The sequence below is a fragment of the Sarcophilus harrisii genome, chromosome 2 (assembly GCF_902635505.1).
Source record: "Sarcophilus harrisii chromosome 2, mSarHar1.11, whole genome shotgun sequence".
In the NCBI taxonomy this organism is placed as follows: domain Eukaryota; kingdom Metazoa; phylum Chordata; class Mammalia; order Dasyuromorphia; family Dasyuridae; genus Sarcophilus; species Sarcophilus harrisii.
In genome coordinates this window covers 252,468,003-252,495,194 of record NC_045427.1, presented here as the reverse complement: position 1 = coordinate 252,495,194, position 27,192 = coordinate 252,468,003, and the positions used below count along the sequence as shown (strand labels likewise).

Sequence of the window (27,192 nt, the reverse complement as noted above, 5' to 3'; positions counted from 1 at the left end):
AATGGAGGAAATCATCCAGAAGTGACAGTGTAAAAAAAAAAAAAAAAAGATAAAGAGCATCAATAAAACTTTTCTTTTTAAGTGAGCGTAGGTAAATCAGATTAAACTTCTGATATATATTTACCCAGACACCTACATTCATATCTCAAAATAGTATCAAAATAGTATTAAGTAGCAGTGCTATTAATGCAAGCCTAAATCATGGAGGGTTTATCATATTTTAATAACAGTTACATAGATGATTCAGTATCTCTAAAGATCTTGAAAAATATATACCAAAATCTATTCTCATACTCAAGAGTAGTGTATATTCTAACCTAAAAACATCACTGAAATTTGAACAAATATTCCTCTCCTCAATACCAACACCTTTCAGAAGAATGAAGCTTCATGCCCAAATAACATGAAGTCAGGAAAGTTAGTTACATTAGGAAAAATAAGGGAACATTAATAAAAGCAAAAAATAGATGACATTGTGTCTCTGGATTAAGACTTATTTTATTATACATAATGTATAGCACTTCATATAATTTAGTTTATTTATGTCATTCTCTACAGGGCACTGTAATTAATTCAGTGACATCGATGTTGATCTCATGTGGTAAAGGATAGGATCTGGGTTATCTTCAGCGTACCAAGTACCAAACAGTTTAAATGAGCTAAAAAGTTACATCACATACAACAGTTGCAAGAGATCAACTTTCAGGCTGGTTCAAGTTTACAGTAGTTGCTTTGTGAAGTTCTCCCTCAAGACTTGGATGCCACCCAGTGTTGTCGAGTGTTTGTGCAAATGACAGCTTTGGACCACCTGACTACCTCCTTTTGCCAGCCCCACTTTTGCCTGTCTTACTGCTGCCACTGCTGGACTTGCTTGAGGATTTTGAAGAGAAGAGTCTTGTCATAAACTCGGAAACATCAGGCAGCTCATGGTTGGAATTCAACATGTTCATTGACTGCTCCATCTCCTGTAGGAAGACACAGCACAAGGATGTGAAAAGAGATACCTTTTAAGTTTACTCATTTTTGACATCTTCTACTAAAACATGAATTCTTAACTTTGGTGTATGTCTAGACCCCTTATGGGGGTCTACAGACTCCTTAAAAATGTTTTTAAAAGCTTACAACTACAATGGAAATATAGTTATCAAAAATTTTTTTTAACCTAATTCATGAACCCTGGGAGAAGAGCATTCAAACTAAACAAACAGATGAAGGCAATGGTATTTCACTGGTACACAAAACTAAGTAACTTTCACAGAAAGCCAATGTTCATATAAACTAATAATTTTCCAAAATCAAGATACACTGATTCACTCAAGTCATTAGTAATCATATTTTATGTTCCTTTTATGCCTTCTAACATTAAGCATATCACAGGCACACAATAAATATTTGCTGATTTGATTCAACTAATATTTTTTAACTTGTTCTCTGGATGCATAAAATTATTTTTTATCTATTAACATTTCAATCTGATGCTAAAAAGCAGCTAGCTGATATTGGGAAATTATCTCTTTACAAATTTCATTCAAGAAAGAAATCTATGACTATATGGATCCCCTCTGGATCAATGTGGATCTCTAAAGTTCCTTCCAACTTTAAATCTCCAAATCCTATATTCTGAGTGACCTCATAAACCTCTTATTCATTTGATACAAGAGGCACCAAGAAATCTGTAACAGAAATAAGACATAAGAAATCTGTAACAGAAATAAGACAGGATAAAGGGGCATCAGCAATAATTATCCTTTAATCCTTCCTTCTCCTACATTGAGTCAATAATCTACAAAGTATTAAGTTTTTTCATTAATATAATGTGCTACTTACTAAAGGACTTTTTTTTTTTACAAAGTCTTTTTGGAGGATATGTTAAAAAATAAAATTCTAATAGTGCAGATTTAGATTAACCTTGCTTATCTTAAACTAAAACTGACGAAACAAAACAAAGACATATTATTACTCCAATGTATTCTATGAATTTACCAAGATCCAACAAAGAAAGTCAGTAACATAACAAATATTCAGAAGTCTTAAGTATATGTATGAAAATGATCTTAATTACTGCCCAAAGAACAAATGATTATGACCCAACCAACTTCAAAATCTTTTTGCCACAGTAAATTTCCTTTTAAAGTGACCCAAAATATTTTAAGTAGTAAATCTTTGATTTTTAAAGTATTTTCATTTAACACATAATCAAAATTAATGCAATTGTTTAAAAAAAAAACTTTAATCTCATAGGAAGAACAGTCTCACTCCTCATTGCTGACTTTCTGTCCCCAAAACAAAGGGTACTTCAAAAGAAAAGAGAACTGCCTTCTAGTTGCAAATTATAGTTAAATGAGATCTCTTCCTTTCCTGTTTAAGTTTCATACAGATTAAGGGAGAAAGATCTGCCTGAAAACTAAAAAAACAACTTCTATCTATGTAAGATAGAAGTACCAGCCCTTAAAATATCAAGAAACAAATGGGTACTAGCTTTTTTTTTTATGTATGCTGCTAAAGCCTCAATTGAAGTAACAACTCACATTTACCCAATAGCTACCATGCCTGTAAGGTTTGCAGAACATCCTCCTTATATTTGTTCTGCACATCACTGTGAAATAAGTGCTATTACCATCTTCACTTTTATCCACAAGGAAATTAAAGCTGATAGAGGTCAGATGGCGTGACCAAGGTCAAGGAAGTCAATGGGAGAGGATGTGAACTCAGCTCTTCTCTATCCAAAGTGGTCTCCTAGGTGTATGGCATTTTAATGTTCTCAAAACAATCCTGTGAGTTGGTGACATTGCCACAACTCCACTTTTCCATTACTCCATCCCTACCTCAGTCTTATGTTCCACTTCCAGTATTATCGTAAAAATGCCCTCTTTAAAAAGGTCAGCAAGGGCCTTTTAATAACCAAAAGACAATGAACATGTTTCTAATCCTCAACTTCTCTTGACTTCTCTACAGCACCTGACATTGATGACTACCCTTCCATGGTTCTTAAAAGATGAAAATAATTCACTTTTCCTGGCTCGCTGTATAATTAGTTCTTTTTCTGCACGCTAAAGTTCTAGTCCCCTTGATCTGCTTCTTGACCCTCACACCCAGCACTCAATGTACATTTTCCATACCCTTACAATCTCCCATGCTTGGATTGCAACTCTGACCCACAGAATCCTTTTTTGTTCAAAACACAGGATAAACACTACCTTCTACATGAAGTTTTTTCTGATTTCCTGATATCCTTGACCCTAACGACCTTGAATTTAATTACTCTGTATAGGTACATGTTCTAACTTGACAGGATGTAACGTCCTTGAGAGTAAAGAACATTTAATTTTCTGTGTTTATATCCCGACTCAAGACAGTGCCTGACCCATAAAAGACACTTAAAATTTGCTATCTGATCAATCAGTTGCCTTGTTTTCTTCCTATCTCTATAATTGTTTTTTTCTGGTTCCTCTTCTCTTGCCTACCAAGAACACAACAACATATTAGCCCAGTCTCAGCTAATTTGTGAGCAGGACAAGGATGAAGTAAAAATCTAATGACTTTTTCAGCCTAGCTGTGAACAACTGGACGTAATCAACAAGCTTCAACTGAGCAATTTTCTTACCCGTCTCATATCAGGATCACTTGTGTTGACAACTTTGGGAAGAAGCACAAATATCAGTAATGGAAGCACCATCATCATAACCTAGAGAAGATAAAACAAGAATTCAGAAAATTCTTCTGCCTAACTTAAACAACTTAACAATTACATATATAAACTAAAACCAGAATCAAAACAGCAAAAAAAGTATACAGAGTAAAACCAGCATCCCATAACCTCTCAAAAGATTATTTTCAAGGTAAAAACTAATTAACTTTGATAATTATTAAAATTCTCTCCAAAGCACTTTTCCAAATACCTTTACTGATATAATAAAGTTATATAAAAATATAACTGATAAAACAAATTTGATATTTTGTAACTTGTATGTGGGTGTCTCATGCTCTAGAAGAGTGACTACAATCTTTTAGTCAATAACCTATGTTCAGATTGTTGGGGACATCTTGCCTCTTAAAGGTGCTATTATGTTAGTGGGAATATGATGTAGTAGAAAACTTGGTTCAAATCTTACCCCTGGGATATCAAAAAAATATCCTGACCATTCCAAGTAACTTAAACCTCTGTCAGCATCAGGTTTCTCATCTGCAAAATGGAGATCTACCTTATGGAGTTACTTCACAATCAAATAAGATAATACATGAGAAGTGCTTTAAAGATTAAAACAAAATATGAGTATCAGTAATAAGTTATTCAAAATAATTTAAAGAATTTTACAACATTTTTAGGTATAAAAAAAATAAAAAACAAAAAACCTCCAAACAGAGTTAGAAATCACTATTGCAGTCCTGAGAACAAAAGAATATCCATCAGAGCTTGGCCCTGGCTCTGTTCATATTCCTAAATTCCTCACTTTATTCTATCTATATATGACCTCAATTAAAGGGAAGACATGTAATGAGAGAAGAAAGCAAGACACATTGCTGGATACATACCTTCCCTACAAAGGACCCTTCAAACTTTTTTCTTTCTGGCCTCTGATCACTGTACATATCACTGTACTCCTAACTGGCTATTTTATATTATTTTTTTTTTTTTGGCATTCTAAGGTCCATTTTTTTCATAGAGCTCTCAGTAATTCTCCAAGGCTTATAATCTTATATCACTATACATCCAGCCATTCTGGAGATCAATTTGGAACTATGCCCAAAAAATTATCAAACTGTGCATACCCTTTGATCCAGCAGTGTCTCTACTGGGCTTATATACCCCAAAGAGATACTAAAAAAGGGAAAGGGACCAATATATGCCAAAATGTTTGTGGCAGCCCTGTTTGTAGTGGCCAGAAGCAGGAAAATGAATGGATGCCCATCAATTGGAGAATGGTTGAGTAAATGGTGCTATATGAATGTTATGGAATATTATTGTTCTGTAAGAAATGACCAGCAGGACGAATACAGAAAGGATTGGCGAGACCTACAAGAACTGATGCTGAGCAAAATGAGCAGAACCAGGAGACCATTATATACCTCAACAAAGATACTGTATGAGGATGTATTCTGATGGAAGTGGATTTCTTCAACAACGACAAGCTCTAACTTAGTTTCAATTGATCAAGGATGGACAGAAGCAGCTACACCCAAAGAAAGAACACTAGGAAATGAAAGTAAACTGCATTTTTGTTCTTCTTCCCAGGTTATTTATACCTTCTAAATCCAATTCTCCCTGAGCAACAAGAAAACTGTTCGGTTCTGCACACATATATTGTATCCAAGATCTACTGTAATCTATTTAACATGTATAGGACTGCTTGCCATCTGGGGGAGAGGGTGGAGGGAGGGAGGGAGGGGAAAAATCAGAACAGAAGTGAGTGCAAGGGATAATGTTGTAAAAAATTACCCTGGCATGGGTTCTGTCAATAAAAAGTTATTTAATAAAAAAAATAAATAAATAAAATAATCTTACTTTATTTGTATCACATTTATCTGTCCCCCTATGGTACATGCATACCTCACTGTACTGTTGTGAAGGTCAAATGAGTTAATGTTAAATACAGTGTTTCATAAAATCCAAAGTGCTATACTGATGTCATATATTATTCTACTGCTGCTGACATTACTACTAGTTTGATCCCAATACTTACTGGCATGGAAGCTGTAGCTGGCTTCATTTTCCAACCTGTCTCTGGCAGTCTTGTGACTCCAACTCCTAGGAGCTCATTATATCAGTGACAAATTTATCAACATCTAATCTACTTTAGTCCTACCATAGCTCAGAACTTCCAAATTCAAGTGATTCACCAGCCTCAGCATCCCCCAGAAACAGAACACATAGGCATTATCACGCCCATCAGGAACTGTTTTATTCATCTCTCTATTTCATCTAGTACCTAGCATAGTATTCTTCAAGTGACAGACAAAAAATATTTGATAAGTCAAATTCTCTGTTTTATATAAAAGTGAGCTATTGTATTAGTATTAGATTTAAAGAAAGTGGAATTTGATTTACTAATAGCAAGGCCATTTCAATTTATTATGGCGAATGTGAGATAATTCATTATGGTGGCTCAGATGGCTGTATTTTCCCTAAAGAATAAAAAGGTATAATACACTGGTTCTTGAAAAACTGCTAAGAGGCAGGAAAAAAGAGGATGCATTGTAAAGAATTAAGATGTAGACTGTGAAGTTGATAGAGGAATACTTTTCATTTTATCTACATCCTATTGGAACTAATTCAATGTCAGAAACCCTTAGAAATTAATTTTCCAAACCTGAACTTATTGCTTCAATATCCTGTCACCATGTTCCCAGTTAAAATATAGCACTTAAGATTTATTTAGTCATTCCTCTGAAAACTTGATAATGCTCTACATATAAACACTCTAAGATTATTCAAATGAAAGTCTTATGAAATAACCCTTAGCAGCATCTGCTATCTCTACTTCAGATTTAATCTCTCAGCTCAGTGAATACAGAAAGCTACTGTCCATAGGACTATTTCACAAAGGTGTAATAAGTTATATGGGATGTGCTTGAACGGCTCCAAAATATAAAGTTAACTATAGCAGACTGCCTACATATTTAATTTGTTGTTTTTACAACACATATAATTCCAACTTCATTCTCAATAACTCCATAAAGTTTGTAAATGTGCGCTTTTCTAGGCAAATCGAAAGAACAAAAAGTTTTAAATAAAAATAAAAAAATGAATTGCTGTATTTTTAAATGTAGTAAGATTGTGTCCCAAATCAACATCATTGAATCTTTTTGAATTTAATGACACTAAAAGAAAGGAAAATATATACAACCTAATACAATTAAAGATACTTGAGATATAAATTAAAAGATAAGCAAAACTGATGCAGTGGCAATCTACTTGTGATAAGAAATTTTAACTACTCTGGAAACTAGTTTCACATTTCTTTAAAAAAAAAAAAAAAAAAAAAAAAAGCGGTTTGGGACAGCTAGATGGAGCAGTGGATAGAGCATCAGGGTCAAGAGTCAGGAGGACCTGAATTTAAATTTGACCTCAAACATTTAACACTATCCAGCTGTGTGACCCGAGTTCAAATCTGACCTCAAACATTTGTGTGACCCTGGGCAAGTCACTTAACCCCAATTGCCTCATCAATAACAATTTAAAAAAAAAACAACACAAACGTGGTTGTAGGAAGCATGATGACAAATAAAGAATCAGGAGACAGGAGATTCTAGTCTGTGATATAATTTGCTATATAATCATGGTCAACTCACAGATCAGCTTCCCCTTCTGTAAAATGAGAAGACTGTACTATATGATCTTAGTAACCTCTCCACATCTAATATGCTATATAAAAAAATTCTTAAATTGCTAGAAATTCCAGTTTACAAAAAGATTTTATTCAGGATTTAACTCTAATGAAAGCAAAACATAGTGATGATATGAAATTAAAGGAACCTTTGGGAAAAGTAGCTATTCCTGACACTTAAAATATGGAACAAAATGTAAGATGTACACCTAAACTTCTCAACAAATCCAGAGGAAAAGAAATAGCTATGATCCTATAGTTAGAAACACGAAAGAAAGGGGGATTCTAACTATATCTTCTGACTATACCTTTGCAAATGATCCCAATGAGAAATAAATACTGGAAATTCACAAAGAACTATGTGTGGCTAAACAAGGAAGTTATTTAATGAACTCGGATTAAGAAAGCACATAAAAAAGGTAAAATTTTAAAAATAATATCACTTCATAAAACATGGAAGAGCAACTGAGGGGTGAAGGAGAGAACAGTCATTCTGGGGTATATTTTAACAAGAGGGAACCAGTTACTAAAGTAGAAATGCTGGCTTTTTCAGGGAGGTAAATACTTTATTGTAGAGTACATATAAAGGAGAATAAAGATAGATATGGTTGATGTACATTCTAGATAGTCCTTAGAATAGATTCAAAGAGTTCAGAAAAACAATAGGTAGGATTTAATGGCCTAATATTTTACAGGAAAGATTGGATGATTCAATAGGGACAGGAAACTCAAAAATGAAATCCTAAGCATATAAGACAAAATAAACTTGCAATCAAAAGTAGCTGCTTTAAAGAACAAGCAAACAAAAAACTGTTGTGGCTGCACAGGTGCCTTACTACATACATTTTTTAGAAGACATACACAGAATGGGGCAGTTAGCTAATGCAGTAGGTAACTGGCATTAGAGTCAGGTCAACCTCAGTTCAAATCCATACTTGAGACACTTACTATGTGACCAAAATGAACTCTGAATGGCAATGAATGCAATGTTACAAACAATAATAAAAGGGTTTGTTCACTATTTGAGGGACAAAAGGAAAATAAAATAATGAATGGTTCAAGATGGATAGATAATAATAATGATCAAACCTAAAAAGGAAAACTAATTTCCCTTTTGTTTTCTCTTTAGTGTTATGTTTGTTTGGGTGAGAATGGAAAAAACAAAAATGTTTAAACAGGAGTGGAATCTAAGACAAACGAGTTACAAGGCAAATAGCTGCCTTTGATGAATTTAAATCTCCAGGTATAGAAAAACTACATCATATGAGCAGAGCCAGGAGAACACTGCACACTTTAACAATAATGTTGTATGGCTGATCAACTTTGATAGGTTTTGCTCTTCTCAGCAATGCAGTGAGCCAAGACAATTCTGAAAGACTCATGATGGAAAATTCTATCCACATCCAGAGAAAGAATTTTGAGGTCTGAATACAGACTGAAGCAAACTATTTTCATTTTTTTGTAGTTTTTTCTTTCTCATGGTTTCCCCCCTTGTTCTGATTCTTCTTTCACAACATGATTTATATGGAAATATTTTCAACATAACTATACATAAGTAACTGAAAAAAAGAAAAAAGAAAAAAAAAATACATCATAGGATGCCGAAAGACCCAACAAATATGATCACCTCTGTCAGCAAGATATGCTATATTAGGAAAAAGCAATGTCCAAATTTCCCAGAATGAGAGGAGAGAAAGGAAACTACTGGCCTGTGAGCTTAATTCAAATTCCTAGCAAGATTTTAGGTTATCTCGAAGAGAATGTTAAAATACATGTAGCAAAGTAAACAAAGAAACAATAATATGGTTTCAAGGTCATGATGCTATGTAACTCACTATGAGGCAGGTATGTCCAAATAGCTGACAAAAACAGAAATATATAGTATATACAAAACTATTTACAGTAAGTACTTTTTATGATAACAAGGAACTGGGGGGGGATGGGGAGAGAAGAGGGAGAGGAATGTGTCCACTGATTCAGGAAAGGTTATATAAGTGATGGTTTATGAATATGGTAATGAATTACTATGAACCGATACAGAATAAATAAAATAAACAGAACCAAGAGAACAATAAATACAAAGACTACAAAGTAAATGAAAAGATTACTAGAGAAAACCAATATGAGTAACTGAAATAGCAATAAAAATTATGGAGGACAAAAAATAAATTTTTCCTCTCCGGATTCAGAGGACTATAAAATATAACAATGGATGCACTGTCATGTGTATTCAATGTAATTCAATGTCAAATGTATTCAAGGATTTTTGTTTATTTTTCTTTATTAGAAGAGAGAATTCATAGAGAATATTATGAAATGCAAAATAATTTTGACTATATTAAATTACTAAATTTCTGTACAAACAAAACCAATGCAGCCAAGATTAAAAGGAAAGCAGAAAACTGGGGGGAAATTTTTTATATCCAAAGGCTTTGATAAAGGCCTCATTTCTAAAATATATAACTGACTCAAATTTATAAGAATACAGGAATTCTACAACTGATAAATGGTCAAAGAATATGAACAATTTTCAGAAACAGAAATTAAAGTCATTTCTATACATATGAAAAAGTATTCTAAATCACTTGATTACAGAAATGCATATCAAGGCAACGCTGAGGTACCACTATACACACCTCTTAGATTGGTTAAGATGACAGGAAAAGATAAAGATAAATGTTGGAACAATACTATATGATGACCAGTTCTGATGGACCTGGCCATCCTCAGCAACGAGATCAACCAAATCATTTCCAATGGAGCAGTAATGAACTGAACCAGCTACGCCCAGAGAAAGAACTCTGGGAGATGACTAAAAACCATTACATTGAATTCCCAATCCCTATATTTATGCCCACCTGCATTTTTTATTTCCTTCACAAGCTAAGTACAATATTTCAGAGTCTGATTCTTTTTGTACAGCAAAATAACGGTTTGGTCATGTATACTTATTGTGTATCTAATTTATATTTTAATATATTTGACATCTACTGGTCATCCTGCCATCTGGGGGAGGGTGTAGGGGGGGTAAGAGGTGAAAAATTGGAACAAGAGGTTAGGCAATTGTTAATGCTGTAAAGTTACCCATGCATATAACCTGTAAATAAAAGGCTATTAAATTAAAAAAAAAAAAAGTTAAAAAAAAAAAGATAAATGTTGGACAAGATGTGGAAAACTGGGACACTAATACATTGCTGGTAGAGTTGTGAACTGATCCAACCATTCTGGAAAACAATTTAGAACTAAGCCCAAAGAGTATGAAACTGTGCGTATTCTTTGATCCAGCAGTATCTCTAGTGGGTCTATATCCCAAAGAGATCATAAAGAAGAGAAAAGGACCCACATATGCAAAAATGTTTGTAGCAGCCCTTTTTGTAGTGGCAAGGAACTGAAAATTGAGTGGATGCTCATCAGCTGGAGAATGGCAAAATAAATTGTGGTATATGAATGTTATGGAATATTATTGTTCTATAAGAAATGATCAGCAGGGTGATTTCAGAGAGGGGTGGAGAAACTTACATGAACTGATACTAAACGAAGTAAGTAGAACCAAGCGAACATTATTATTATTATGTCATGATCAACTGTGATGGAGGGTTCTTTTCAACAATGAGGTGATTCAGGTCAATTCCAATGTTCTTGTGATGAAGAGAGCCATCTGCATCCAGGGGGAGGATTATAGGGACTGAATGTAGATCACAAGATAGTATTTTCACCTTTTTTGTTGCTGTTTACTCATTTGTTCTTTTCTCATTTTCTTTCCTTTTTGATCTGATTTTTCTTATGCAGCATAATAAATGTGAAAATATGTTTAGAAGAATTATACATATTTTACCTATATTGGATTGTTTGCTGTCTAGGGAAGGAGGTAGGGGATAAGGAAGGAGAAAAATATGGATCCCAAGGTTTGAAAGGGTCAGTGTTGAAAACTATCTTTTCATGTATTTTAAAAATAAAAAGCTATTTTTTTTAAAGAATTCAAGGGGGGGGGGGGGGAGGAAGCGGGCGGGGAAGGGGAAGGCAATGTAGAAATTACTGCGATGTAAAAACAAAAGGCATTAATAAAATTTATTTACTAAAAAAATATGATGCGTTATGTCACATTAACTTCATTTCCTTTTTTGGAAGGGACATTCTAGCTATAGAGTCACATTTGACTAAGATATTGATGCTACTACTCTGCACAAAATAGAAAAATACAGGCTAGGAGCAGCTAAGTGGCACAGTGGACAGAGCACCAGCCCTGAAGTCAAGAGAACCTGAGTTCAAATCTGGCCCCAGACACTTAACACTTCCTATCTGTGGGACCCTGAGCAAGTCACTTAATCCCAATTGCTGGAGGGAGGGAAGGGAGGGAGGGAGGGAGGGAGGAAGGAAGGAAGGAAGGAAAGAAGGAAGGAAGGAAAAAAAAAGTAGACTAATTACATGTGACAGACTTAGAAATGGTTGAGTGACTAGATCAAAAGAGTTAACTATTAATGGCTTGATGGCAATTTGGGATGCCTCAGAGATTCATTCTGTTTTGTCCACATAAAACCTCTATCACTAATTTTCATCTCTCATTCTCTACTTGCTCATTCCTTACTACCTACAAACACACCCTTTCTCCCTCGTCCTGAGATCCTATCCTACAGCACCCAGTAACAGTTACGTTCTATGTGCTTGATTCCACACTACATCTAAACAACCATGTTCAGTTGTTCAATGTCATATTTAAAGAAGGGCAGAAACAAGCTATAGTTCCTACATAAGGGAGTAACTAGACAATAAAAGGATTAGAGGATCTGTTGAAGCAATTGAGAATAGTTATCCCAGAAGAAAGCCAAGAAGCAGAGGAAAGGTAGAAAAGAAGCAAGGGGAGATGAGAGTACTCTTCAAATTATGAGAAAGGCTGTTATGTAGAAGAGAGATTAGATTTATTCTGTTTGGTCCCAAGTATGGAAACAGGTGTCCAAGAGTAGAATGGATTTTTTTTTTAGGAAAGAATGAGTTACTTTAGAAAGAATCTTATTAAAGCTGCAAATGATATAAAGTGATACTATTAATGAGGGAATCAATAATCAAAACTATCTTGAACCTTGCAATGATGGATAAAAAAAAATTTAGTAAGATGAATTCAGCGGAGATGTAAAATCATAGCAACTAAAGAGTTAGAAATAACCTTTGAACTCATCTAATCCAACTCTGCACTGCTGTATATAAACAGATAGATACAAACATACAAAAAACAAGTATGAGAAGGCAACAAAGTGTACTGGAGATTTCTGGCCTTGGAATCTATAAAACCTAGGTTCAAATTTTGCTCCAGTGACTGGCAAGTCATGTTTGTACCTTCTTTGGACTTCTGTATTTCATCCATAAAATGAGAGGGTTAGTTTAAATGAGGATTTCTTAAAACTTTTTCCACTCATTCCACTCCCTCACCCAACAAATTTTTACATGACTCCATATAGATATATAAAATAGATATGAAAATCAAACATTTAGTGATAATAAATCATAATTTCACAACCCCTACATTCAATTACAAGATTCCTAAGGGGTTCATGACCCACAGTTTAAGAAGCTGGAGGTCTAGATAGCCTCTAAATCCATGATGAAGGACATCTGACTTAGCAATAATGTATGTAAAAAAAGACAAAAAGTCTGGCTGACTACAAGCTTCATATGGCCAACAGTATAAATCCAGCGCTAAAAAAGCTAATGCAAGTAGGTAATGAGGAAACCGAATTATCATTCTTTGCAGATGATATGATGATACATTTAGAGAAGCCTAAAGAATCAACTAAAAAACTATTAGAAATAATCCACAACTTTAGCAAAGTTGTAGGATGCAAAATAAATCCACATAAATCATTAGCATTTTTATATATCACTAGCAAAATCCAACAGCAAATGTTTGGGAATCTATCTGCCAAGGAAAAGTCAGGAACTACATAAGCAAAACTACAAAACAATTTCCATGCAAATAAAGTCAGATCTAAACAACTGGAAAAATATCAAGTGCTCTTAGGTCGAGCGAATATAATAAAGATGACAATACTCCTTAAACTAATTTATTTATTTAGTGCTATACAAATCAAACTCCCAAGAAGCTATTTTACTGACCTAGAAAAAATAATAAAATTCATCTGGAAGAACAAAAGGTGAAGAATTTCAAAGGAACTAATGAAGAGAAAAGCAAAAGAAGGCAGGCTAGCTGTACCAGATCTAAAACTATATTATAAAACAGTGGTCATCAAAACCATTTGGTACTGGCTAAGAAATAGAGAAGTTGATCAGTGGAATAGATTAGGTCCACAGAACAAAATAGCCAATGAATATAGCAATCTAGTGTTTGACAGACCTAAAGGCCCCAGCTTTTAGGATAAGAACTCACTGACAAAAACTGCTGGGAAAATTAGAAACTAATATGGCAAAAAGTAGGCATAGACCCCCAGTTAACATTGTGTACCAAGATATGGTGGAAATGGGTTCATGATCTAGACATAAAGAATGATACTATAAACAAAATAGAAGAACTTAGGATAGTTTACCTCTCAGATTTGTGGAGGAAGAAGGAATTTGTAATCAAAGTACTAGAGATCATCTTGATCACAAAATAGATAATTTTGATTATATTAAGTTAAAAAGTTTTTGTACAACAAAACTAATGCCAACAAGATTAGAAGAGAAGCAATAAACTGAGAAAACATTTTTATATCCAAAGGATCTGATAAAGGCCTCATTTCTAAAATATATAGAGAACTGACTTAAATTTATAATAGTTCAAGCCATTTTCCAATTGATAAATATGGTCAAAGGATATGAACAGACAATTTTCAGATGAAGAAATGTAGACACATGAAAAGGTACTGCAAATCACTATTGATCAGAGAAAAGCAAACTAAGAAAAGTCTGAGATACCACTACACACCTGAGATTGGCTAAGATGATAGGAAAAGATAATGACAAATGTTGGAGGGGATGTGGGAAAACTGAGACACTGATACATTATTGGTGGAACTGTGAAAGGATCCAACCATTCTGGAGAGCAACTTGGAACTATGCTCAAAAACTTATCAAACTGTGCATACCCTTTCATCCAACATTGTGTTAAATCCAATGCATATATACATATTTATACATTTATTTTGCTGCACAAGAAAAATCAGATCAAGAAGGAAGGAAAAGAAAAACTGAGAAAGAAAACAAAATGCAAGCAAATAACAACAGAGAGTAAGAGTGCTATGTTGTGTTCCACACTGTTCCCGTTGTTGAAGAGAGCCATGTCCATCAGAATTGAGTCTTGCTGCCATGTATAATGATCTCTTGGTTCTGATCATTTCACTTAGCATCAGTTCAGGTAGGTGTCTCCAAGCCTCTCTGAAATCATCTTGCTGGTTATTTCTTACAGAACAATAGTATTCCATAGCATTCATATACCATAATTTATTCAGCCATTCTCCAATTGATGGACATCCACTCAGTTTCCAGTTTCTTGCCACTAGAAAGAGGACTTCCACAAACATTTTTGCACGTATGGGTCCTTTTCCCTCCTTTAAGAGATCCTAACACATATTTCAACCTATTTAACATGTATTGGACTACCTGCCAGCTTGGGGGGGGGGGGGAAGAAAGGGAAAATTTGGAACAAAAGGTTTTGCAAGGAAAAATTACCTATGCATATGTTTTGTAAATAAATAAATAAATAAAAATAAAAATAAAAAAGCTAATGCAATTTTGGCTGAATTAATAACAATGTACTAGCCTATCACAGAATAGTTCCATTTTTATCATTTGCTTATCAGAGATTTTGTATCTTATTTTAGTTGCTACATTTTAAAAAGGACACTGATAAAAACTGAAGAGAAATGTGACCATGTTAATAAAAGATCAGGACATTGTACTGTATAAAAAAATGACTGAAGAAATCACTGAGAAAATTTGGTTTGGTAAAGAGATAACTAAAGAGAAACATGACAGCTCTCAACATTGTGGAAAGTTAATATGTGAAAAAGCAGAACTAGGGTAGAAGTTACAGGACAGCCAACTCAAGGAAATAAAGAATGAACAATCAGGGCTCTGTTACAATCTAAAAAGATTGCCTTGTGAAGCAGTATGCTCACCATCATTGGGAGTATTCAGAGGTAGGATGAGCATCTGTTGTAAAAGGGATTCCTAAACCGTGTAAAAGGTTGGTCTAAATGATCTCTAACATCCCTTCCAAAAGAGATTCTACACAAAGCAAACACACACACAACCACTATGCTACTTTTCAGGCAAAGTAATTCTTCATATAATCTTTTCATTTCTCATGCCCAAATCACTGTTTTCCCTTAGTCAAAATTCTTTGAAATCAACCCTCATTACCAAAAGTTTTGACCTTACTCAGCTATGTGACTACTAAAAAACATTCATTTCTGAAAACTGCAATCTAAAAACTAGCTCAGAATTAATAAAGATTTTCAGTTTTGTCATAATACATACCATTGGATTCATCAGAAAATCCGTCCAACCCCAGGACTCCCTTTTTATAAAGTAGGAAGGTGGACCAGAAGATTTCATCTGAAGAGGATAGGGTAACCTGACCACTTCTGATGTCTTAATGTAATTAACATATCTTGCTCTGGTGAAACAACAATAAGAAACAACTGAATAATTCTACAAAAATATCACTACTTCAAAAAATACTAGTATTAATGATCCCTTACATTTAAATAGCAAACACTTTACAGTGCTTTCACATCCACACTTTCAAATATGTATTAAAGCAACCTTTTTTTTTAAGTACCAAATATTTAAGCATATTGTCATAAAGAATACTAGAGTAAGTCAGGAAACATAAATTTTGATCTCAATCATAACTACTTAGCTCCGTGACCTTTGCTGCATTACTGCATATTTTTGGTGTCCAAATTACTCTTCTGAAAAAATAAGTTATTATTCTCCATGAACTTTAGGGTCTCTTCAACTGTTGATAATCTATAGTGTAATTAAATGACTTGGCAAGTCATTTAAACTTTCTGGACCTTTTTTTCTTATACATAAAATGTAGAAATTGAACTAAATCTCTAGTGTTCCTTTCAGTTTTAAAGTTTTACATTTCCACATTTACATTTAATATTTTACCACCATAGTCATTTAAACAATTTATTTGTTCATTATGTGGATAATAGGTGTACCTGATCTTCAATACAGTATTACATAAAAGCCTTAAAATCCAAGAAAGAACATTCAGGAATAGGAAAATTTAGTTGTATTAATATCTACTCAGATACCATCATATGTAAACAAAATGTCAAATATATGTTAAAATTTACTTTTATGCAAATCAACATCATATATAATCATTTCTATCTGCTTAGTTCTAGAGTTATCACAGTGATGAAACTATATAGACAGATATTGTCATGATAAAATACTGTTCATACACACAAAAAAAAGTCTAATAAAAAGATTTCTAAACTTCAACCACTAAGCCTTCATTTAGCTAATATTTGATAAAATAATCAGTAGCCACAGAATCCATACTCTAAAATTAATAATCCATGCAAAAGCTATTTGGCTGATGAATATGTAATTAACTTTGTTTTATCAAGAAATCACATAAAATGGTGTGACAGTAAGACTACTTTTAAAAGATGTTCTTGCTGTTGATCAACTATAGTTGAAAATTTTAAATCTGATTCGTTTTGCAAAAACTATGTTAACATTTGATAGGAGTTTAAAAATTGGGATTTTTAAACTGCTTGCATTTTTGTTCTTCTTCCTGGATTATTTATACCTTCTAAATCCAATTCTCCCTGAGCAACAAGAGAACTGTTCGGTTCTGCACACATATATTGTATCCAAGATCTACTGTAACCTATTTAACATGTATAGGTCTGCTTGCCATCTGGGGGAGAAGGTGGAGGGAGGGAGGGGAAAAATTGGAACAGAAGTGAGTGCAAGGGATAATGTTGTAAAAAATTACCCTGGCATGGGTTCTGTCAATAAAAAGTTATTAAAAAATAAAAAATAAAAAAAAATAATAATAAAAATTAGGATTTTTTTTGGTTATGAGAGTTCCAGGTTACTCATATAGAGATTGTTGACCTTCGAGGAGCTGCTATCCTCAGATATGATTCTTATTAAATACCAAGTTAGAGGCAAAAAACTCAGGAGATAAAAACACAGACTTCAAATACTTCTGCTACAAAAGTTTCTTTAAAGGCTTAAGGAACTACCGTATATGTTCCTAGGGCAACACCATTTGCTAGGAAAAGGTAAAAGCTGGAGGCAAAGCAAAGAATCAGTTCAAACAAACTTCCCTTCAATGTGGAAATTCAAAAATCAACTAATATAATTTAGTTTTTCTGTAGCTACATGTAGTACCTTTTAGAATCTATCTGGATCATTTTTTAGGAACAGTTTCTTCTTGATGTGGATCACCAAATAGCTTAACATTTTGTTAACTTTTCCAAATGTCTTTTTTCTAACTATCTTTGCTTAACTCTTCTGTCCCATTTGTAATCTGATTTCCCCTTCCGTTTCTATTTAAGTTTGACATCTCCCCCTTTTTTAATCCCGCAAATTTCCAGACACCTTTGGAAAATACTGATATAAACATATTTATTATGTTTATAGCCCCAATATTCCCTAACCTATTGCCAAAAAAGAATCAAAAACTCTATCTTGAAATGGCTGGAGTAGGTATCTATTGAATTCTACAGGAATTTTGCTCTCATTACCAAGGACTAACATTTCATTAAAATTAAAGATCTATATAAAGATCTATAAAGATCTATAACTTAAATACCAGAATAGGGTCTAAGGACAGAAATATCAGGGCAGCTACTAATTTCAGAATTGGCCATCAGGAAGAACTCTTCATCTCAAATAAATAAAACACCTTAAAATCATCTATGAAGTATTTTGAAAAACATTAAATTAAGAATATGTGACATCATATTAAAATATTCAGTCACACATACTAGCAGTGCATAAAGTTTTTCTTCAACTTCTGTATTTTACTATTTTTTAAAATAAAAAAAAGTTTATCTATGATACCAAAAAGCTGGAAACAAATTATATGCTCAACTGGGAAATAACTAAGATATTGACACATACATGATAAGATAGGGTATGCTATAAAGAACAACAAATATGGACACCAAGAATCATGGTAGGATCTGAATAAACTGATATAGGAACAAAGAAATCAGAACCAAAAGAATATACACAATGACTACATTATATAGTAATGAATAAACTATGGTCAACTATAACAGACAATGTTAGTTCCAAATTACTAAAGTTAAAACCATATCCTTCATTTCCCATTAGAAATAGTATGATTTTCTCAATGCTCAAGGTAATTATTTAACGTTATAAGCTGGAAAATAGATGCCAATCTGCAATGGTAAAGGAAGCTCTTTCACTCAGAGCCCCCTATTGCTGATGCTAACACAGGTCTGATATTAAAATAAAATTATTAAAAAGAAACAGTAAACCATAAAAAGGAAAGTAATATTTATTGTAGGCTATAACTGTATTATTAGACTATTTTGTTTAGCTGTTTTTTTTTAATGGAAAGGTTCTGTTGAGTATTTATTGGAAACTGATATGCTAAAAATACATTAATAAAAAACTAATGATGCATGACAACTCAAATACAATGAAAACTTTTCAGTTTTAGTCCAGACTTATGATTTAAGATTCCAGGTTAGGAACTTCCAGCAGGGACACTTACTTTTTATAATTACAGATATTTAACTATTTTGCATCTTATGATCTTAGAGAGCTGCTTAAGGCAGAGAAGTTAAATAATTTTTTGGACAGAAAACAGATTTTTGCCCAAAGTCACACAATCAATAGGTGCCAAAGGCACAGACTTAAACCACGATCTTTTTTACTCTAAGGCAGGTTTTTGGTCCACAATACTATCCTGCTTCTCAGAAAAGACATTGCTTCTTGGAAACTTGTCCATATTTACTGATCAGAAATTAGATAGCTAGTCAGAGAACTGAAACAGAAAAAAACCAAAAACCTAAACTTATAAACAAAGTCTAAATACCTAGGAACATTACATTCTCACTTCAACCATCACACTTTCCTTTCTTTTATGCTTGTTCTTCTTGTGAAGGCTTCTGGTTTATACCAAAAACTCTAAATTTCTGGTATCAATTAAATAATCTAGATTAAGGAAAGAATTGGACAAAGTTCTAAAGCATCAAAACATTAAATAGTCATGAAGGGCATTGGTGGCATTTACCCCTGACAAATAGCTGATAGTTATTTTCCAAGTACAAATTAACTTTTATTTTCAATTTTAGCAAATATCACAACAAGGGGTAAACTAATATGGTTAAAAAGGAAAGGTGCTTATGGAAGATATAAAAAAATAATGACATCTTAACTAAAAGTTCAACAAACAAGTTTTTGAATAACCTCAGCTTGTTTGTGCTCTTTAACCAAATACATAGCACTTGAACATACAAAAATAAATCCAGTTTAGACCAAAATAGAAGGTAGTTCAAGAATAGAATTTCAATGATGTAACACACTAGAAATACAAGATTCTTTTAGTTTTTTGTTTTTACAAACCTAGAATCTCAATAAGACATATTGCCTAGATCTTAATAAAAAAAACCCACGAGGATATAATGAAATGTTCAAAAGCCCTTAAAAGAAATACCACCGGGAAATCTTACCTCATTTTTCCTTTTGAAGTGATATCCACCCGGACAGGATCAAACCTATAAGCTGGGGATATAACTTCTACAACATAAGAACCAGAAGGTATATCATGAACCACAAAACTTCCATCTGTCCTGAAAAAATAAAAATCATTTTCAGTCACTTTTATTCAATAATTTATTCTTCACTTGAACTTAGAAACATTTTTTAAATTTCTATCTCAAAGTTATTTCAAAAATCATACCCAAATCAAATGACAAATACCTGCTCAATCATTCAAGATTCTCTGATTACAAAATGAAAATAAATATCATCTGCTCCTCAGGAGGATAAAAATTAGTAAGTACTTTTGTAAATGCCTATCACATGAAAGAGACTGGTTAACTATGGTTATCTATCCTAATGAATAGGTAACTGAAAACTACAAATAATTCTAACCATTTGGGTCACTGTGGCAGCTGGGAATCTTATTATAGAAGGAAGGCTATGGCCCCAAAATAAGTATAATTCCCTGAAAAATAACTACAACTGCAGAGTGAAAGAACAATCCTGTTTTTTCTGGAAAATGGAAAGTGAGAGGATCTACCAAAGTAGCAATGCTACAGTCCTATTCTGTACAGAAGGGATGAAACTCTTATCATATTACTAGTCTTCACATTCTCAAATCTCTAACTTCCAGAAGACTAGATATCTAGGTTATTTAGGCTATATATATATAATAAAATGAATATTGGATTAGGAAGTTTGAGTTAAAGTCTCAACTCCATATTCTTACTAAGTGATCTGAAGCAAATCATTTAACTACTCTAAGCCTAAATTTTCTCATTAATAAAATGGGGACAAAATATATATTCTGTCTATCTCATAAAATTTTTTCAAATGGTATAGTAAATATAAAAAAAAAAAGGAAAATGGCATGGTAATGGACACATTCAGAAATTATAAACTATACAAAAAAGTAACTATGAATTAAGTAAAACAATGTACTGGATTCATTCTAAAACAAACAAATGATAAAAACCATATTTTAAAAGAAAGTTATTTTGGGGGGAAAGGTTTTATTAATTGAAAAAATAAACACAATCTTTATTGACTCCTATTATTAGAACATGACTAATTACTACATACATTTGCATATACTATAATATTACCCATTTCCAAGATATCTATTAATAAATGGCAAGACAAGTATTCTCCTTGCTACTTCAAACTAAAGACCAAAACAGAATATTTATTAGTAGTTTCACCCTTCTTAAAAATTTCTCTCAACTTTAAACTAGCAGAAAGCTGAAGAATAACTGCAAATTAACACAATAGAAGGAAAATTAGAATCAAGTATTATGAGAAACAAATCTCTCTGCCAAAGGTAATTCTGTTAAGAAAGGAAAAACTTGATGATTTTAAAAAAACAAAACAAAAAACCCTCCAATAATAGTAATGCTTACATTTATTTCCTACTTTTAAGAACAAAGCAAAGAAATGTGTCAGAAAACTGTTAGGAGGGAGATATCAGCTTCTACAGATACATAAAAGCTTGCAAAAAGTACTAACAGTTGACACTTAGGTGGTTGCTCACCTGGGCCAGATGAGAATACCCCTCACTCCAGAACCTGAACTAATAATTACTAATTATTATTAATCCTGAAAAAAATGTTATTTCCAAAAGATGGATGAGTTGTCAAATCCTGAGAAAAATAGCAAAAATCTGGAATTAAAACTAGATATTTTGAAGTCTAGTTAAAGTATCATACCACAGATGGAAGGAAAATCAGAAGCCTTCTAGTCCAGTGCCCTTATTTTACAGAAGAGAGAAATTAAGGCTAAGAGGTTAAGTGATTTGCCTAAAGTCACACAGCCAGAAAAGCTCAAAACATGAATCCAGGAGCTGATTCTGGAGCCAGTCTTTCCATTGTTTTCTCCTTTCTATTCCTATTATACTCCAAGCCTAATTTTTTAAAAAAGGCAATTCTTCAGAAGAAAGATTTTGTCTTCCAATTTTTTCACCTTATATTTTCGCTTTTTAACAGGAGACATAAAGAGCTTTTTTTTTTTTTTTTTTTTTTTTACGCTTTTGCATTATTAAGTCTGAAAAGCAAGATACTGAAGCAGCAGAGCACGAAGAAATCTGACAGGAGCGCACATGCCATTCATTTATGATTATCTTTGGCAGCTGCCTGATTTGGCCTCAATGTCAATGCTACATGAAACAGGTTCTGCTGTAAATCTCCTTTGTGGATTCAAAAGCGGGGAAAAAAGGACAATTTAATCCCACCCCCATTCCCCGCTGTCCCCTTCTAGTAAGAGATGCTTTAATTAGAGGTTTCAGATCTCATTAATCTTAGCTGCAGTAGTTAGCCAGCCTAGCAATGTAGTCAACGAATGTCCCTTGAGAACATCTTCATAATTTCAGCAATTCTCAGCAGAGATACTGGAAAAGTTGAAACAAGGGCCGAGGTCACATCAGGAAGAGGAGGCAAAACTTCCATTTGAACGGGGAAAAAAAAAAAAAAAAAAAAAAAAAAGCTTATCTGGGAGTCGGGAGGACACGAGTTCAAATCGGCCTCAGACACTTGACCCTTACTAGCTGAGGGATTCTGGGCAAATCACTTAACCACGCCTGCCTCGCAAAAAATAAAAATTCTAAAGCCTAACAAAAATGAAGTGCAGATAGCGTCTAAGGTTGACCCGTCCAATCTGACCAGCCCAGCTAAGTGTCAGTTTTGCCTGGAGAAGAGGGGGAGGGGGAGTAAAAATTGGGTTAATCCGCTACTTGAGTATCCACCGTTACCACCCAGGGGATGGGACAGATAAAGGCAGTAACCCTAGCGGTGCTTCCCCCGCGGCGCTTCCGTCAAGCTCTTCCCAAAGTCCCGCTTCACCCGCTCCCTCCAAGTCCCGCTTCACCCGCTCCCTCCAAGAGGCTTCCCCTTCTGGTGACATGGGGCTCGACTGGGCTCGGAGACTGTGGAGCCCCCCATCCCACTCGGCGTAGCCGCTGGCAACGGCGCAGGCGCTCACTAAGGGCTGCGGGCCGGAGCTCGGCCATGACACAGCTCGGGGCCTGGCCCCCAGCTCCCCGCCTCCACACAGCTGTGACACTTACTTGAGGAAGCCTACATGCTCCTCACCGTCCACCAATACTCGGGCCCCGGCGATCCAGTCCTGTGGCTTCACTCCCGGCACCACTGCCCGCCCCTCGATCTTAAAGCGCTCCCCAACGCCGCTCCCGCTCCCGCCAGGCCCCTCGGAGGCTGCCCCCGCCCCCTCCGAACCCTGAGAAGAAGCGGGCAGTAACAGCAGCAGGACCGAGACGAGACCCCACTGCACGGCAGCCATGACAACCGTACTGGGGGCGGGGGGGGGAGGCAGGCCGGAAGCACCGACCTCTCTCTGCCTCTCTCCTACCGGTGTCCCGGCAGCCTCAGTCAGCCGGCTCACTGACGTCATCACCCTGCACCGGAATTTATCCGGCGACTAGAAAAAAACGACGCGGGAAAAAGAATGGATCTCCCAGGGATTAATCGGGCGGAAGTAGAAGTGGGGTAAAGGGATAAGGAGCGCTTTTCTTTCCTCATCCCCGTCGCGCCGGAAGATGGTCGGCGGGAGTGAGTCACGTGGTGCGGGAGCGTCTGCTGAGGAAGAAGGAGGTTGGCCGGGGCCGAGCTCGGCTTTACGGGCCGGTGCCTCGGGAATGGCAGGAGTTAATTATCCTAACATTAAGTAGCATTGGTGGCTTGGAGCCGCCGAGGTCACACCATTTGGGGCGAGGACTAGGGCAGTTGCCTTCTCCAGCGCAGGCCTCCTTGCTCAGTGTACGTACACACAACCCTATATAGTTCACGGAGCGATTTACTTCCGGAAATAGAGAAGCCTAGAATAATCTGTACCCAGTGCACAGAATAAAATCCAGGATTACAAAGGTAACCGATTATATTGAAATAACGGTCATCATCCGTGTTTTGGGTTTTTTTGTTTTTTAAGTTCAAGGCCTCTTTCATTAGACCCTTCTTCCATCTTCTCTGATTCTCAGCCGAAGAGGGACATTGGTCTCTACGAGCCAGCTGTGAATGAACATTTTTGCCTGCTGTTGCAGATTCCCGAAACATTCCCCGGCTCCCACACCCCCTTCGCTTCACTCAAATCCATCTAAAACCCCGTCTTCTATAAGATCTCCCTTAATGCTAGTGCCCTCTCTCTACTGATGAACCGTCTGAAAGAGATTTTTTGGTTTTATCTCAGTTTTCTCAACTGTATGAGGATCAAATAAAATGTAAAACACTCAGTACATAAATACTATTACTGTTTACTGACTGACTTGGAACTCCAGGTTGTGAACCCCTACAATTAAAAAAAAAAAAAAAAAAAAAAGACTCGAAGCTGAGCTTTTGTATGTGGAGAGGCTGTTGGAGCTGGTACCAAGAAAGAAATCCTAGAATAATCACAGGATCATAACATTGGAGGTTAGTTAACTCTTTTTCGAGATGAGGACATTAGGACCCGGTGAAGTTCAGTCCGAAGAAAGAATAGGTGAGATTGAGTTGGTTCTTATATTTGTTCTACTCCTAACATAAAGATAAATTCACATTAGAGAGTCACTCGTGTCTAAAATATGCATATGTAAAAATGGAAAGGTCCCTTGAATTATATTGAGAAATTACAAAAACCTAGTAGTGTAGTGTTCTGGTTGGTTTTCTGGAGGTCTTTGGACAAGCCTTCATTTCAACAGAGTAATCACCACAAGAATAGCCAGGCTTAAAGTCCAAATTCTTTATTATTATCTCCTTGCCTGGGGCCTGGGCCAGCTTTCTGGAGGTCCTCCAGAATGTGGGAGGGCCACCCCAGCAGTCTCTATCTTGAAGTCTGTCTCAGTCCAGGAGCTTGTGCCCCAGCCTCCAGCCACCACAAGGGTGGGAGATGGAATGAATATCTCTCTTTGGCTCCAGTCCTCTGTCTTCTCGGAGTCTGACTCGGAGCTCTCAGTCTGTCTTTGGCTGAGTTTGTCGCAGTATAAATATGCATATATAAATGCAGTATACTGAATATAAACCAATCATTATATCACTAGGGAACTATTATTTGTTGTATTTGTAATAATGTTGTAAGATTAAATCAGTCATATTGAATTTAAGAGAAGTATTAATCACCGTGCTAAACTAGATAACCATTGTCTTATGGATTCCACTTAGTTAACACCTTGTAAGACTCCTTGTTTCAAGTACAGCGTTGTGGCCCCCATTTCAAACTAGGTGAAAGATAAAATGTGAGAAGGCATTTCCTTACCTCTCAATTCTTTGCCTAGGTGAGGGACTGTGAGTATGGAATATTACATGTCAGAATTTTCTAACACTTTAGTTGCTTTTGCTGAACTTATTTATTTTCCTCTTTTTTGTTTTTGTTACAAAAGGAATGACACTCTGGTAGCATTAGGATGGATACATTGTTAAAAAAAAAAAAGACCAATAAAATTTTATTAAAGAAAAGAAAATATCTATTCCTAGTGGAGTCATTTGTATGTGTATTTGTATAGAGTTAAGTAAATTCAAACACTTCCTGAGAACAATGAAAAGAAGTTTTGAAGAGGGAAAAAGTCAAAGGAGCAAAGGACAAACTTCTCTTTTATCCTTCAAATATTCCTAGGTCATACAACAGAGATTCCCTTTCCTTTACCATCCTCACTTGCTGTAGGAAGCGATTATTTGATAAATAGCCAGGAACTTAGGTTAAACTCGATAGCCCAGATTACCTATGCAAGGCAAGGAAGGTATAGATTGTTTAAGATTTTGCAAATTCTAAGTACACAGTTTAGAGGGAATGCTGATCTTTACAAGACCTCTGATTTTGGGCACAAGAGGAACATTTTATGTTGAGCAGTGAAAGCGTAGAAGGGCAAAGGTTATTGCTAAGATTATATTCAGAGAGAGTAGAATATGGAAAGGGAGATGGAAGTACAAAGATTTAGTGAAAAGAAAACCATATTTGAGAGTAAAAGAATTGTTGGGTCACTTTCTTGGCAAAGATACTGGAATGATTTGCCTTTGCCTTTTCCAGCTCATTTTACAAATGAGAAACTGAGACAAACAGGGTTAAGTAACTTGCCTAAAGGTTATGTAGTGATCAACTATAATAGACTTGGCTCTTCTCAGCAATTTGATGATCCAAGACAATTTCAATGAACAGGATAGAAAATGCTAGAGAGAACTGTGGAGACTGAATGTGGATTGAAGAATAGTGTCGTGTGGGGTATGGGGACCCTAACCCAAAATTGAATACTAGGAAACCTCTCAAAGTGAAGGTAGGAAGTTTTATTAGAATCTCAGAAGAAGCTGGCAGTCCCCATTCCTGGGAAGTCCACAACAGGAGACTGATTTATAGAAGCTGGAGCTTGGTTAATAAGCAAACACTACCCAACCCCTCCCAAAGAAACCCCGCCTTATGCAAAGCTTTTACTCTTGATGGGTTCTTGAGATTACTTTTCCCTTATATGGTGGGTAGGGTGATAATGGGCCAAATAGAAATGAAATAACTATACAAAAAGTTTTGTTTCTTCAAATTCTCATGACTTCTAGGAAATCAAAACTGAGACTTAAGGTTTCACATACTTTAGCAGATAATTTCTGAGAAACCACATTACTGGCCCCACACAGTATTTTCACCTTTTTCATTGTTTGTTTGACTTCTTACTTGTAGTTTTTTCCCTTTTGGTCTGATTTTTCTTACACAACATGACAGATATGGAAATATGTTGAAAAGGATTATACATATATAACATCAGATAGCTAGGGACTGGGAAAGGGAGGGAAGGAGAAAACATTTGGAACAAAATCTTACAAAAATAAATATTGATGAAAAATGCTCTAAGTCACTATTAATTAGAGATATGCAAAGCAAGACAACTCTGAGGTACCACTACATACCCCTCAGATTGGCTAAGATAACAAGAAAAGATAATGATAAATGTTGGAGGGGATTTGGGAAAACTGGGACACTAATACATTGTTGGTGGAATTGTGAACTGATCCAACCATTCTGGAGAGTAATTGGAACTATGCCCAAAGGGCTATCAAACTGTGCATACCCTTTGACCCAGTAGTGTATCTACTGGGCCTATATCCCAAAGAGATCTTAAAGGAAGGAAAGGGACCCACATGCGCAAAAATGTTTGTGGCAGCCCTGTTTGTAGTGGCAAGAAACTGGAAACTGAGTGGAT

At 35.1% G+C, this 27,192-nt stretch overlaps 1 protein-coding gene and 1 long non-coding RNA gene across 2 annotated transcripts; one reads left to right on the top strand and one right to left on the bottom strand.

Moving 5' to 3' along the window:
• Positions 1-473: 473 nt before the first annotated feature.
• EMC7 (ER membrane protein complex subunit 7) lies at positions 474-23,415 on the bottom strand. The gene is made up of 5 exons (XM_003755964.4): positions 23,089-23,415; positions 20,000-20,119; positions 15,795-15,933; positions 3,605-3,685; positions 474-965 (listed from the first exon to the last, which is right to left on the bottom strand). The coding sequence occupies exons 1-5, from the start codon at positions 23,319-23,321 to the stop codon at positions 813-815; spliced, it is 726 nt and encodes a 241-aa protein (XP_003756012.3). The 5' UTR covers positions 23,322-23,415; the 3' UTR covers positions 474-812.
• Positions 23,416-23,428: 13 nt separating this feature from the next.
• LOC116421541 lies at positions 23,429-24,353 on the top strand. Its single transcript, XR_004231944.1, has 2 exons — positions 23,429-23,905; positions 24,016-24,353. It is a non-coding gene; the product is annotated as an uncharacterized LOC116421541 (long non-coding RNA).
• Positions 24,354-27,192: the final 2,839 nt, after the last annotated feature.